The following is a 12,600-nucleotide window of genomic DNA, read 5'->3' on the forward strand; positions in this document are numbered from 1 at the left end:
TTGGTCTATTTGCCTCTCCTCTTGTGTGCTTTTGATTTTAAAGGAGAATTTGTCTCTTTGTTCCTTCAATTATTTTGGCCTTTCAATTTGTAAATTGGTGGGGTCTGTCTTTTTTTTGCCATTATTGGTGAAGAAAGAAGTTGGGGTCCACAATGCACACCATCACATGGGGTTGCTGACACTGCAAGTGGGCCACACACATTTATATAATGACAGGTTGTGCATAGGTCCCTCTACCCATGTGAGTGATGCCAGTGCCACTCTCTCTCTCATAGATATTTATCTCTCTGCCCTTTAGATTCTCATTCATGACAGGAAAGGACATGCACAGATCTAAAAGTAGGGTAGATGCCCACACGTATGACAAAAGTGGCCAGTTACTCGAATCTTTTGGGCTCTGTTGCCTTGTGAATTTACTGTGCCATGCTCTTTTTTTATCTTCCCCTCTTCCAAGTTTTCAACTGAAGTGCCCCCTAGGTGTTTGTGAAAACTACAAATGTTCATGTTTTGGTGAGAAAAAGGTTGAAAAGCAGTGGGAGTGGGATAAGCACAAGCCGCAATGTTGGTTGGTTGTTTTGTTTTGTTTCCTTTGACACGTTAGTTTCCTTTTAATATGATTCAACTTAAGACCTTAGGCAAACAGAAGGTTACCTCAATGGTGGTGTGACCCATGACCTGTGACCAGTAGTAAATCCATGCTTGGTTTCTTGGAAGTGAATTGTATTGTATCTATGATTAATAACTCTGTTCCCTTTATGATCAAGACATGTTTTCACATGTCACACTCCTATGCGTGCATGTGGCTATATTTTAGTGGCATAGGATTCTAGAACACATGGTCAATGTGGAAACAGATGTTAACCTCTGATTGCAATTTCAAGTGCAGTGTTTGTGGTCGGATTGTATACTACTTTCACACCAGAAATCTTTGTTTTTAAACATTTACCATCACTTTTCTTGCCTAATTTTCAAAATATCATGCGCAGTACTTCATACATTTATGCACATTTTTGGTTTTGTTCTCCCAAGTCTTCAACTTTTGACTCTCCATCACTGTCTTCCATGATTGAGCAGCCCAGCACAAATAGGATCAAAATGTTCAACACTGTCACTCATGTAACATACTCCACTTTATACATTTTTTACCTCCAAATATTTTAGCATATTTTTTCTTTCTCCACATCAATTTTTATCATCTAAAATATATTTTTATTATTGTACAAAAGTCAAATAAATGTTTGTTGTTTAACCTATGTAGCATAAACACGTATAATATCTAAAATATAAAATACATAGAAATTATATAAATTGACAATGAAGATTTATTGTACAAGTATATTTCAGTTTTCTTTTTAAGTAGAAAGATGGATTTCATGGTTGGTTCAAAATGATTTATTTTTTATTTTTATAATCATAATATAAATTTATACAATAATGTTTGAGTTTTTAGAAAATTAATATATTTCTCGTTTTTAAAACCATGCTAGAATTGTTATAAATAAAATAAATATTTTTTTAATTAAATACTTCACTAATATATATTTTACGAGTGTCGATGTCCAACACGTACACACCATTTAAGAGTTAAGAGACCTGTCCGAACCTCGTAACATTTATGATTTATATAAGTTTTTAATACTCTTGTAAGTAAAAAAAATTACTTGGAAAGTAGCATACATGGGGGTTGAATTTGTGATGAATGGTGTGGAGATTTTAAGAAGTTATTGATAAAATCAGTAACTTGGAAAATGTAGGAAGAGATATTAAATGGGTTGGTGAATCCTTCAGTCAACTGTCTTTAATGGAGGATGAGCTTCTCCTTCAAACAAAAAGGGAAATATGAAACCTTTGTCATTTTTTTGTTATGCTGGTTTCCATGCATATATCTAAATTTTCCTTCACTCTGTTGCATTTAAGGTTGTTTTGTTATGTAGATATATAGTATTAAATGATGGGGAAATCGTACTTACCTTTTTTCATAAAATGTTAAATCACATTTAAATCTTATAATCTCAAGTTATAAATTTAACAAAATAATAATTAAATCTCATTTATATTAAAGGGACAAAAACTAGTTGTGTTATTATGATTATCATTCATCAAACAAACTTTTTAATATATCAATTGTTCATAAGAAAACTCAAGAAATACACTACAACAAAATCATAAAATTACATTAAATTTTAAAAATAAAAATAATTAATTATTATTGAATTAAATTAGATATCATTTTAGAGACTAAACAAATTATTGGTATTTAAAATAGTTTCTATTATTTACAAATTTATAAAGTACTTTTTAAATTGTTATCTAATCATTAGCTATCTGGTACTAATATTCTAGATTTAAAATTAGTTTTTAAAAAACTAATTAAGATTAATTTAAAATATAAAATATTAGTAGCTAAAACTTTGGTAGCTAATTTAGATACCAATTTAAAAAATATTTTATATATTTTTATTAATAATAGAAATCACTTTATATACTAATAATTTTTTAGTCTTTAAAATAATATCTAATTTTTTTTAGTGATATAAAATTTTTAATGGTTAAATAGTTTATTTGTTTCTTTAATTTATATTTAATTTTACAAATAATATTGTTTAAATTTTTGATTTTAAAATAAAATAAATATTATTTTATTAAAAATATAAATGGTATAAATGTCTATTTAAATGTTAGAGAAAATATAAATGTCAACTTATTATGAATATAAAAAAATGTGAATTTGATATAAGGTGAGAATAAAGAATTGTATTTTTTCATAAGTGTATTATTGTAGCTAAACATGTTATAAAGGAGGAGTTTTAAGGATTTGAGGAACAAAAGAATAGATCTAATAATTAAGTAGTTAGATAAGATATATTAATTTAAATTATCCAAAGATGAAATTAAGCAGGTTCCATCATGCTAAATCCATATAACAAATTGTTGGGTTTAGTGTCATCAAAAAATACAACATAACACGTTCTAATTCATTTCGGGAACAGTATTGTGTTGGCCTTTGGCCAATACATTTATTAAAAAATACAGATTGTTCCATTTCACATTTTTATTATTATTTTAATTTCCTTATTTTAGGTTGCATAGGAAACTTGAAACAAAAGAAAAAATGAAAGAAATAATAATAATAATAATAATAATAATATTTTTGAATTTATAAAGGTAGTAAGTAACATGTTGTTTTCAGTATTTTTAAATGGAAAAGGCAGAGTAAATATTATTATGCTTGAAAGATGATCAAACTCATCTTTCTTTAGTGGTTAAGACATATGAACATTATATAATCGTATTTGTATATTAAATTATTTATACAATTTATTTTTATAATATATCTAAAATATGAACTATATATTTAATAACTAGTTCATATGATTAAACTAAGGAATTACTGGTTGTACTAGTTAATAAAATATTTAGTATCTTCACCAACTTTATAACCGTCCAATTTTGATAATTATAACGGGAAAGGATATATATATATATATATATATATATATATATATATATATATATATATATATATTAATATTGTGAAGTACAGATAGTTTTAACTTAAAAAGGAAAAACACTAAGGATTTATTATGAGATAAATAAATTTAGAACAAATAATTTTTTTAATATATAAGTCATGTTATTAATTACAATTAAAATTCATAAGAAATAATCAAATTTAAATAAATAAATAAATTTATTTTTAATGAATGATTTAAATTGTGATACAAGGTTATTCAAAAACAATATACAAATTTACTTTAGAGATGTAGAAATAAATTGAAATACGAAAAGAGATTTTTACTAGGATCAAATATGCGTAAAAAGATTAACGTTTTTATAATTAAGAATAAATAATGGTCAAAAGTTCTCAAAATAATCTAAAACCCTTTTTAATTTTCTCCAGTAAAAAAATATCTTTTAAATTATTTAAGAAAGAAATAGTCTAAAATAAACAGACTAAATACTATATAAGAGTATTCCACGAAATCTAAACCTTTGAGAAATAAATATCAGTTGAGTAGTGAATTAATAAATCTTAGTAGAATGCTTTTATATATTAACTTTAAAATATAATTTTTAATTTATAAAGTATTTATTTATTTACTTATTTTTTCTATAAGTTCATAAGTAATTAGTTTATTAACTGAGTTATTGAGGTGAGATGGATAAAAAAATGGCCTGAACATATCTAAAGAAATAATGAGTGTGAAGAATATGATAAAGTTAATGTATAGTATGAATAACATTATTCTTAAAAACTAATAACTTAGAACAATACTTTTGAGCATATAAGTAGAATTATCTAAATTTAGGCTATAGTATGTCTACTAGGAAATTAATGCTGAGACTACAGACAAAAATAATTCTTACTAACAATTGTGATGAAGGTATATAAAGAAGAGAGAAAGAGAGTGTTTAGATGATGTGGTACTGATGAAGAGAATGGAACAGCCTAACTCTAAAATGAAAGAACCAGTGGTGATAAGTTATGGTATCTCTTTGTTTAAGGGTATCTTTCTCTGAGGGTTTCAAAAAAATGGAATATATATCTATATGTATGCATGTGGAGTGAAGCTGAGTATCTAATCTATGGTGTTCATGCCTGATCAGGGCCACTGGGGAGCTCCTCGTAGCCATCATGGTGGGTGGCGACGTAGGTGCTGGATGGAACTGGAATGCACTTTAGGACAACAGAAACAACTAAACTTGCAGCACCAATCATCACGCTTGCTAGCCATAGTTCCCGGCTCAGAGGTACCGTTTGGGCAAAAGCACCCAGATATTGAACTATCAAGACTTGAGAGCATATCGTTACACCCATCACTATCAAGAAAACCCAGCTGCTTAACATGCCTTCAAACACATTGATCTTCTCCATGTCACGGCTGTTTATCTCGTTGAACACCTATTCATCACACAGATGTTGTTTTCAATCACAGGAGTTGCTTACTATCTGCCTCAGCATCCATGGAAATTATCGAAGCAATCCTATTATACTTATTAAGAATTTGATTTAAGTCTAACTTAACCTCTTAAAACTGGTTTATAAGATGAGGTTTATACCTACGTATATATACTACTAAATGTTCTAATCTCTAGTCGACGTATGATCTCCAAGACACCCCCAAGTCAAGACTGTAGGTCATCCATTATTATTGGACTGTTATCGGACCATTCATAATATGTTGTTCCAGATATAAATTGTCACTCTTGATATCACTCCTATCGTGAAAGAGTGTGTTGTAGATCTTACATCGACTAGAAATTAGAACATTTCATAGTATACTTTATACGTTGATTTTATGAGATTAAGTTAGGTTAAAATCCAATTCTTAACCGGAATTGAGAATCTGGGAATAGGAATGAGGAACAAATATGTTTTAATATTAATATAGAAGTATGTTAACTGATGTGTTACCTGACAAAATACAAAGGTGTTGAATATGACGGTATTCAGAAGTACGGTAGTATCAGGTCCATTGAGCTTGAGGATCTGTTCACCACGAAATTTGAGAACCAAAAGGACGATAATTTGATAGATGCTCTGACCAATTATGTTCCTCCACATGATCCTGGTGATGAATTTGGCGTTCTTTCCAATGGGTGGCCTCTTCATAAGCCCATCATGGGGAGGTTCTGTAGCCAGAGCCAACGCGCCGAGAGTGTCCATGATCATGTTTACCCAAAGCATTTGAACAGCACTAAGAGGAGCAGAGCCTGAAGTGAATTTCTGCTGTGATTAGTCATCTGAATTGAACCAATTATTTAGCTATGAACTGAAAAGCTAGTTGTGCGTATTACCTGACACGCAGGCTGAAACGAAATTCAGCATGAGAGCTACAACATTAACTGTTAACTGGAACTGAACAAACTTTTGTATATTGATATAAACAGCACGGCCCCATCTGGTAACCTTCACTATGGTTGAGAAGTTATCATCCATTACAATCACATCCGCGTTCTCTTTTGCAACCTGGAGAAGATCGAGGTTAACAGTGCTTAATAACACACCATGCTATGTAAAATAAGTGACCAAGCCACTAGAATCAGATGCTAAATGTGTTCTAGTTAAAGATACAATGCAAGCAGAAAACGGCACATAATCTCAGATAGAACAATAAATGGCTGCAGTAACAAACCTCTGTCCCTGCAATGCCCATAGCAAGTCCAATATCAGCCTCATGCAACGCTGGGGCATCATTGGTTCCATCCCCAGTTACTGCCACAACCTCATTAAAATCCTCCCTCAAAAGGGTCACTAGTTTGTGCTTGTCAAGGGGCAAGGATCGGGCCATAACCTACACACACCAAGAAACAAATTTGTAAATGCATTATCCTTGCTAAAACATTCAAAGGAGTACCCAGTGAAGAGTAATCTAGACCTGTATTTTTGGTATTATCTTTTCCAATTCTTGCGGGGACTTGTTCCGGAAATCAGGTCCCTCTATCGCGATGCCATCAGTCAATATGCCGCATTCTCTAGCTATTGCTTTAGCAGTGTTTATGTTGTCACCAGTCACCATTCTAACCACAATGCCAGCTTCTAAACAAGTCTTCACAGCTTCTTTCACTCCAGGCCTCACTGGATCCTTGATCCCAACAATAGCTATCAAAGTGTATTTGTCCTCAGGAATACCATCACTCTTGGAAGATTCTTCAATATCCTTGAAGGCAATGCAGAGTGTTCTCAGAGCCTCAGAAGCAAAACCGTTGATAACTTCTGTGATGCTACTCTTTTGCTGTTCGTTCAAAGAGACCACTCTGCCCTCTTCGTTGACAACTCGGTCGCACATTTCCACAATCAATTCTGATGCTCCTTTGCAAAATGCTCGATACTTGTAGGTGGTGCCACCGGGAAGAGCCACCATCACTGACATCTTTTTTCTGATCGAATTGAAAGGCTCAACCTTCACTATTTTATACTTGTTGTTGTAAAACTTGGAATCACCTCCCAAAAGCAAGCCAAATTCCAACAGTGCGGATTCTGTGGGAGTACCCATGATCTTGTTCTTTCCATCCACCCCTTTGACTATCTCTGAGCCAGTGTTCTGGAATATCGATTGCAAAAGAAGATCAAACGTTTGTTCAGAAATCAAGGGCTTCAACACATTTTCACTTTTAATGGCCTTAGTTTGTCCGCAAATCCATATCTTGTCTACAACCATGTGATTTGTAGTCAAAGTCCCAGTTTTATCAGTGCAAATGCAGCCTGCTGAACCCATGGTCTCGCATGCAGAGAGATGCCTCACCAGTGCCCTGTCATTCATCAATTTCTTCATTGCAAATGCAAGGCTCAGTGTGACTGCCAGAGGAAGCCCCTCGGGAACTGCCACAACTATGATAATCACAGCCGTGGCAAAGAAATTCAGAAGGTTTGATGCATCATTCAAAGACCATTTTGTGATCTCATCGTGAGCTATTTTCCCCCACAAAAACCTGCCCGTCAGAACCATGAATGTTACCAGGGCAAAACCCAAGCCTATCTTCCCAATAATGGTTGCAACTCCATTTAGTTTGACCTGAAGTGGCGTCTCATCATCTCCTCCTTCGTTCAGAGTATCCATCAATCTCCCCCATTCCGTCCTCACACCAACGGAAGTGACCAACATCTTAGCAGACCCATCTTGCACTGTGGTCCCAGATAGAAGAAAAGGCCTCCGATCATCAATATTTACAGCGTCGCTCTCACCTGAGAGAGTTTTTTTTTATCAGCAAAGATTAAACTAATCAATTAAAAGACACTTTAGGAATGTGACAACCCAAATAAGAAAACAAACCACAAGAAAACTCACCTGATAGAGTTGATTCGTCTATTAATAAGCCGAAACCAGATATCAACAACCCATCTGCAGGAACTATGTCTCCTATTGAAAGATGGACTATGTCTCCTATCACTATATCATGAATCAAAACTTTTTGCCTTCTACCGTCTCTTGTAACTTGAATGCTCACATTTTTCTTTTCTTTATCCAAGTCCTTGAATTGCAAAGACTGTCTATAGTCACTGATCGAAGTGACAAACACCACTAAGAGAATAGATAGTATGATTCCCACTCCATCGTACATACCTTTCGGCCAACCTTCGGTTAAAATTCCAACACCTACTGAAACCAGAGAGCATGCCATGAGGATGATCAGAGTTAAGTCCTGCATGGCATCCCAAACGAACATCCAGAAGCTTCTGGGGGGCTTCTCGGTGTGGCGGTTGAAACCATAGATGTTTTGTCTGTGCTCCACATCGACTGAGATAACGCCCTCTTGCAAGGACACACGAACAGCCCTTGCTACTCCTTCCAATCCTTCGTAGCGTTCTAAACATTTCTTGTCATGGGACCGAACAATGGAGGCTAGTTCGTCGGGCTCGATTTCGAAGCCTGCTTCCTGAGTCTCTTTTGAGAGCATGTAACCGAGACTACCACCGCTGTCGCTGCCGGCGACACCGTCACCTCCGCCGCCACCTTTACCTCCGCCGTCACCAGTACCGCGGCTCCCAGCTGGATGAGAAGGAAAAGAAAAAAATGTAACAAAACAGCGAGTGAAAAACAATAGGGTGAATGAAAGTGCATACCGTTAATAAAATGCAACGCTGCTTTTTGCACATAGAGAGCCACCCTTATTTTTTCCTGGTCAAGATAGTTAGAGCATATGCAAAGTGTGTTAGGGCAACTGATAAAAAATCCATGTCGTTCAACGTTTTGAAAGGTATGTATGTATATGTAAGCTCATCGAATTTTCATCCTGCATGTGCTTTCTGCTAACAGCTTACTGATAGATATTGCATTTTTTATTCACTTCAATAACCATTTTCATAGTGCCAGAGATTAAGTATAACAGTTCCTTAGATAAACAAAAAGCACACAACTAGACGTAAAATTTACTCACCAATCTAAAAAAATGAGAACTGTGACACTAGAAAAGAAAAATAAAGGAACGATAATTTGGTGAAAGAAATATCAGTGGATACAATTAATATTCTTCAAAATAGAAGTGGGAATATAGAGGAAAAGATCAATTCTGCTATGAAGACATCATTGGACTAAATTTTTCAACAGCTAAATACATGCATGAACAGCCTATATCAGTATCTCCAACATATATGATCATGTAAAGTTCATTTGCATGACATTGGTAACAAATTTGATATTACTTTTACTAAATTAAATATAATAGTTAATGTGTGAAGCATTAAGGTACTTTACATATATATGCTATATGCAATATAAAAAAGCAAAGATATACCCTACTTTGAGTCCTTTATTCTTTACCCTTGGTGTTTATTCTTTAGTTTTTACCAGTGTCTCTCGTGTTTTCTTCTTTGCCCTGATTTTATAACGTTTCATACTATTTATATTACTATAGAAGATGAGAGGTTAGAAACTGTATGCTTAGGAGTTATATATGCAGTCCCTGGTTTAGTAGAACAATACAATTGTGTTATAGCATTCTGAATAATTTGATGGATCGTCTTAGTTCTTTTAATAATAAGAGTGTAATAATATATGGGCAATCATATACGAAACTCTCATTTAATATTTATTTATTTTATATATATGTGTGTGAGAGAGAAGAAGAAGTTAACAATTTTTTTTTTATCAGCAGAAGTTAACAATAATTCGTGTGTATCCTAAACAAATTTGTCCAAGAAAATTAACTTGGAGAAGTTATACCAATTATCTTATGCATTTGGTTCTTTTTTTAGCTATATAATCATTTGATTTCTCTTGTCTTGTTATCGACCTAATGTGAAAAGAAAATTTGTTGTCATCCTTGAAAGAGAAATTGTATTGTACTCATTAATTATTTTTAATGGATGTTTTTACTTGATCAAGTCTCGTGGATTTTTCTTTCATATCAAGGTGTTTTCTTACGTTAAAAGTTTTGGTGCGTGATGGTTTCCTTCTTTTGTTTGATGCATCACATTGTTTTGCCTATTATTATCTTTTGTTGTTTGATATTTTTCCAGAGCTTACTATTATTTACAAAGAAGAATTCATCTGAATTTTACTTCCGCTTGTTATTTTTATTTATAAATGTACAAACAAGGCTAGTTGATTTTGTAGAGATATTTTTACTTGTGGTTAATGTTTTGAAACAAAGTTGTACTTGCTTTGACAACAAGTTTAAATTTAGAAGTTGACCATCTTGATGTAAAAACAACATTGTTTCATGGAGGATTGGAGGAAGAGATCTATATGGAACACTATGAAGGTTTCACAGTCAAAGGTAAAAAAAAGCTTGTTTGTAGTTTAAGGAATGACTTAATGGATTCAAACAAGCTCCAAGATAATGGTATAGAAATTTTTTTCTTACATGTATGATAAGACTTGTTCTGATCATGGTATTTTTGTGATGAAATTTTTTAGTGAAAAATTTATTATTCTTTTGCTCTATGATGATGACATGTTTATTGTTGGTAATGACATAAACAAGATTCAAAATCTTAAAATGGAGCTAAGCAAATCTCTTGTTGTAATGAAGATTTAGGTTCTACAAAACAAATCCTTGACATTAAAATTAGTTGATACAGGAAGATGGAAAATTGGGGATATAATGGGCACCCCACTTGCAAGTCACTTCAAGTTGAGCTCAAAACAGTGTCCATATTCATTTACATTTGGTAGTTTAATGTGTGCTATGGTGTGTGTATGTTCAAACATTACCCATGTTGTTGGGGTTGTTATTCGTTTCCTTGTTAATCATATTGAAAAGAGCATTGACAAACTCTAAAGTGATTACTCATGTATCTCAAATCTATTTCTGGAGTTTGATTATGTTTTGGAAGTGGCAAGCCTTTATTTAATGGTTACGCAAATGCATATATAACTAATGATGTGGGTTCTACTGGTTCATGACAATCTGACTACAAACTGTTCTATATTCTATAAAGACAAAATATATTGTTGTTATAAAAGTTGCTAAAGAGTTTTTGTGAATGCTTAAATTCCTACAATTTGTATTGCTATATATTGTCAAATGCAATCCATCTGAACAATAACAAAGCAAAACATATTGACGTATGATATCATTGAATATGTGGTGCATTAGAGATGAAATAATTATGATTACAAAAGATCCATACATATGATATGAGAATGACTTAGATATGACGACAAAGATCTTACATATTGAAAAACTTGCCATATGCAGGGAGAAAGAGTTTGGTTGACTACTACCCTAATTATGAAAGAGCTATCAGATTAAAAGTTTTGGTGTCTTCTTGTTTTCCTTTTTTTGGTTTGGTGTATCTCATTCTTTTTACTGTTTCTTGTTTGATATTAAGGAAAGAAGTGAACCCTACTTGAGACAGCTATACAATACTACATTAGAAAAATATTTAGGTGAGAAAGTATATGTTCTTAATTGGAAAACCCTACTTGAGACAACTATATAATACTAAATATAATAATCTCTCACAACAGAAATTCAAACTCACTGTGTCCTGGAAAGGTAACCTTCTAATAAACTCAAAAAAAACTCAAATTTTTTAATATATATATATGTATATGTATGCATGTATATAGGTTTAAAATACCTCCAAAAAGATAAAGTTGGCGAGAGAGAAATTTTTTCAATCACTATATCAGAACCCTTAAATCTTGATCAATTAAGTTTTGATAAAAAAAATACAAGTAAATTTGGCCGTGATCCTGTGGCGGAAGGAAAACACCGTTTCCAAGGTAGAATTTGGCGACAACGTGAGAAAGAAGCTCCGACGACACTACGTTAACTGGTTTAATAAGGACTTAATTACACTAAGAACTAGTTTCATTGCTCGCTACGCTATGTGCCTGCATTTTCACCGAGAAATTTCATGGAACATGGACATTCGCAAAAGGAGCAAAACCAATCGGATATTGATCCAGTGTGAGTTTTTCTGAAGCGGAAAATGGTAAAACAGATACGCACATGTATGAACAGCGGAATCGTTATTTGATCCAAAAGCGAAAAGGAATTCAGAGAGATTAATTAGGTATTGAAATGGAAAGCGGAAGAGAGGAAGGAGTACCTGGAGCTTCCTACGCTTGTGTTCGGCTTCCGCGCGCTGGGCGAGATTGGCGACCATGCGGAAGCGGCGGCGGGGATTTTTGACGACGGCGACGGCGGATCTCCATCGGCGGAGCGCGGACTCGGAAGGGTTCTTCGGCTGGACGCTGAAGTTTTCTCTGAGGTACTTCTCCATTGCTATCCACTGATCACTCAGCTCTCTTCATTCACAATCACTCTCTTCTTTTACTATTGTGATTTGATTCAGAAAAACGATAGGAGGAAGAGAATCAAAGAAACTTTCAAACGCAACGCCGAATATGGCGCCAACAAGAGAGAGAAACACCTTCTACATGCATAAATTAACTTTTTTACAATCCTCTAACATTTATATATAATTATATTGATTTAGATAATTAATGACATTTCTTGATAATTAATTAACGTGACTTACTAAATTCGTAATAATAAACATATAAATTAATTTTAAACTTTTTTTTGTTCTGTTAAATGTGAAATGCATGTTTTTCACGTGGGTAATTGAAAAGGCGTAAAGAGTGGTGAAAAATATCTAGTCACAGAGTGGGCACTTATCTTCTTTGGTGCAGTTTCGTCACC

At 33.3% G+C, this 12,600-nt stretch overlaps 1 protein-coding gene across 1 annotated transcript; it reads right to left on the reverse strand.

Moving 5' to 3' along the window:
• Window positions 1-4,346: 4,346 nt before the first annotated feature.
• LOC137822805 (putative calcium-transporting ATPase 11, plasma membrane-type) lies at window positions 4,347-12,271 on the reverse strand. Its single transcript, XM_068627807.1, has 8 exons — window positions 12,005-12,271; window positions 8,567-8,621; window positions 7,791-8,444; window positions 6,381-7,687; window positions 6,138-6,296; window positions 5,800-5,971; window positions 5,417-5,715; window positions 4,347-4,903 (listed from the first exon to the last, which is right to left on the reverse strand). The coding sequence occupies exons 1-8, from the start codon at window positions 12,176-12,178 to the stop codon at window positions 4,595-4,597; spliced, it is 3,129 nt and encodes a 1,042-aa protein (XP_068483908.1). The 5' UTR covers window positions 12,179-12,271; the 3' UTR covers window positions 4,347-4,594.
• Window positions 12,272-12,600: the final 329 nt, after the last annotated feature.

This window comes from Phaseolus vulgaris, chromosome 11 (genome assembly GCF_000499845.2).
Source record: "Phaseolus vulgaris cultivar G19833 chromosome 11, P. vulgaris v2.0, whole genome shotgun sequence".
In the NCBI taxonomy this organism is placed as follows: Eukaryota; Viridiplantae; Streptophyta; class Magnoliopsida; order Fabales; family Fabaceae; genus Phaseolus; species Phaseolus vulgaris.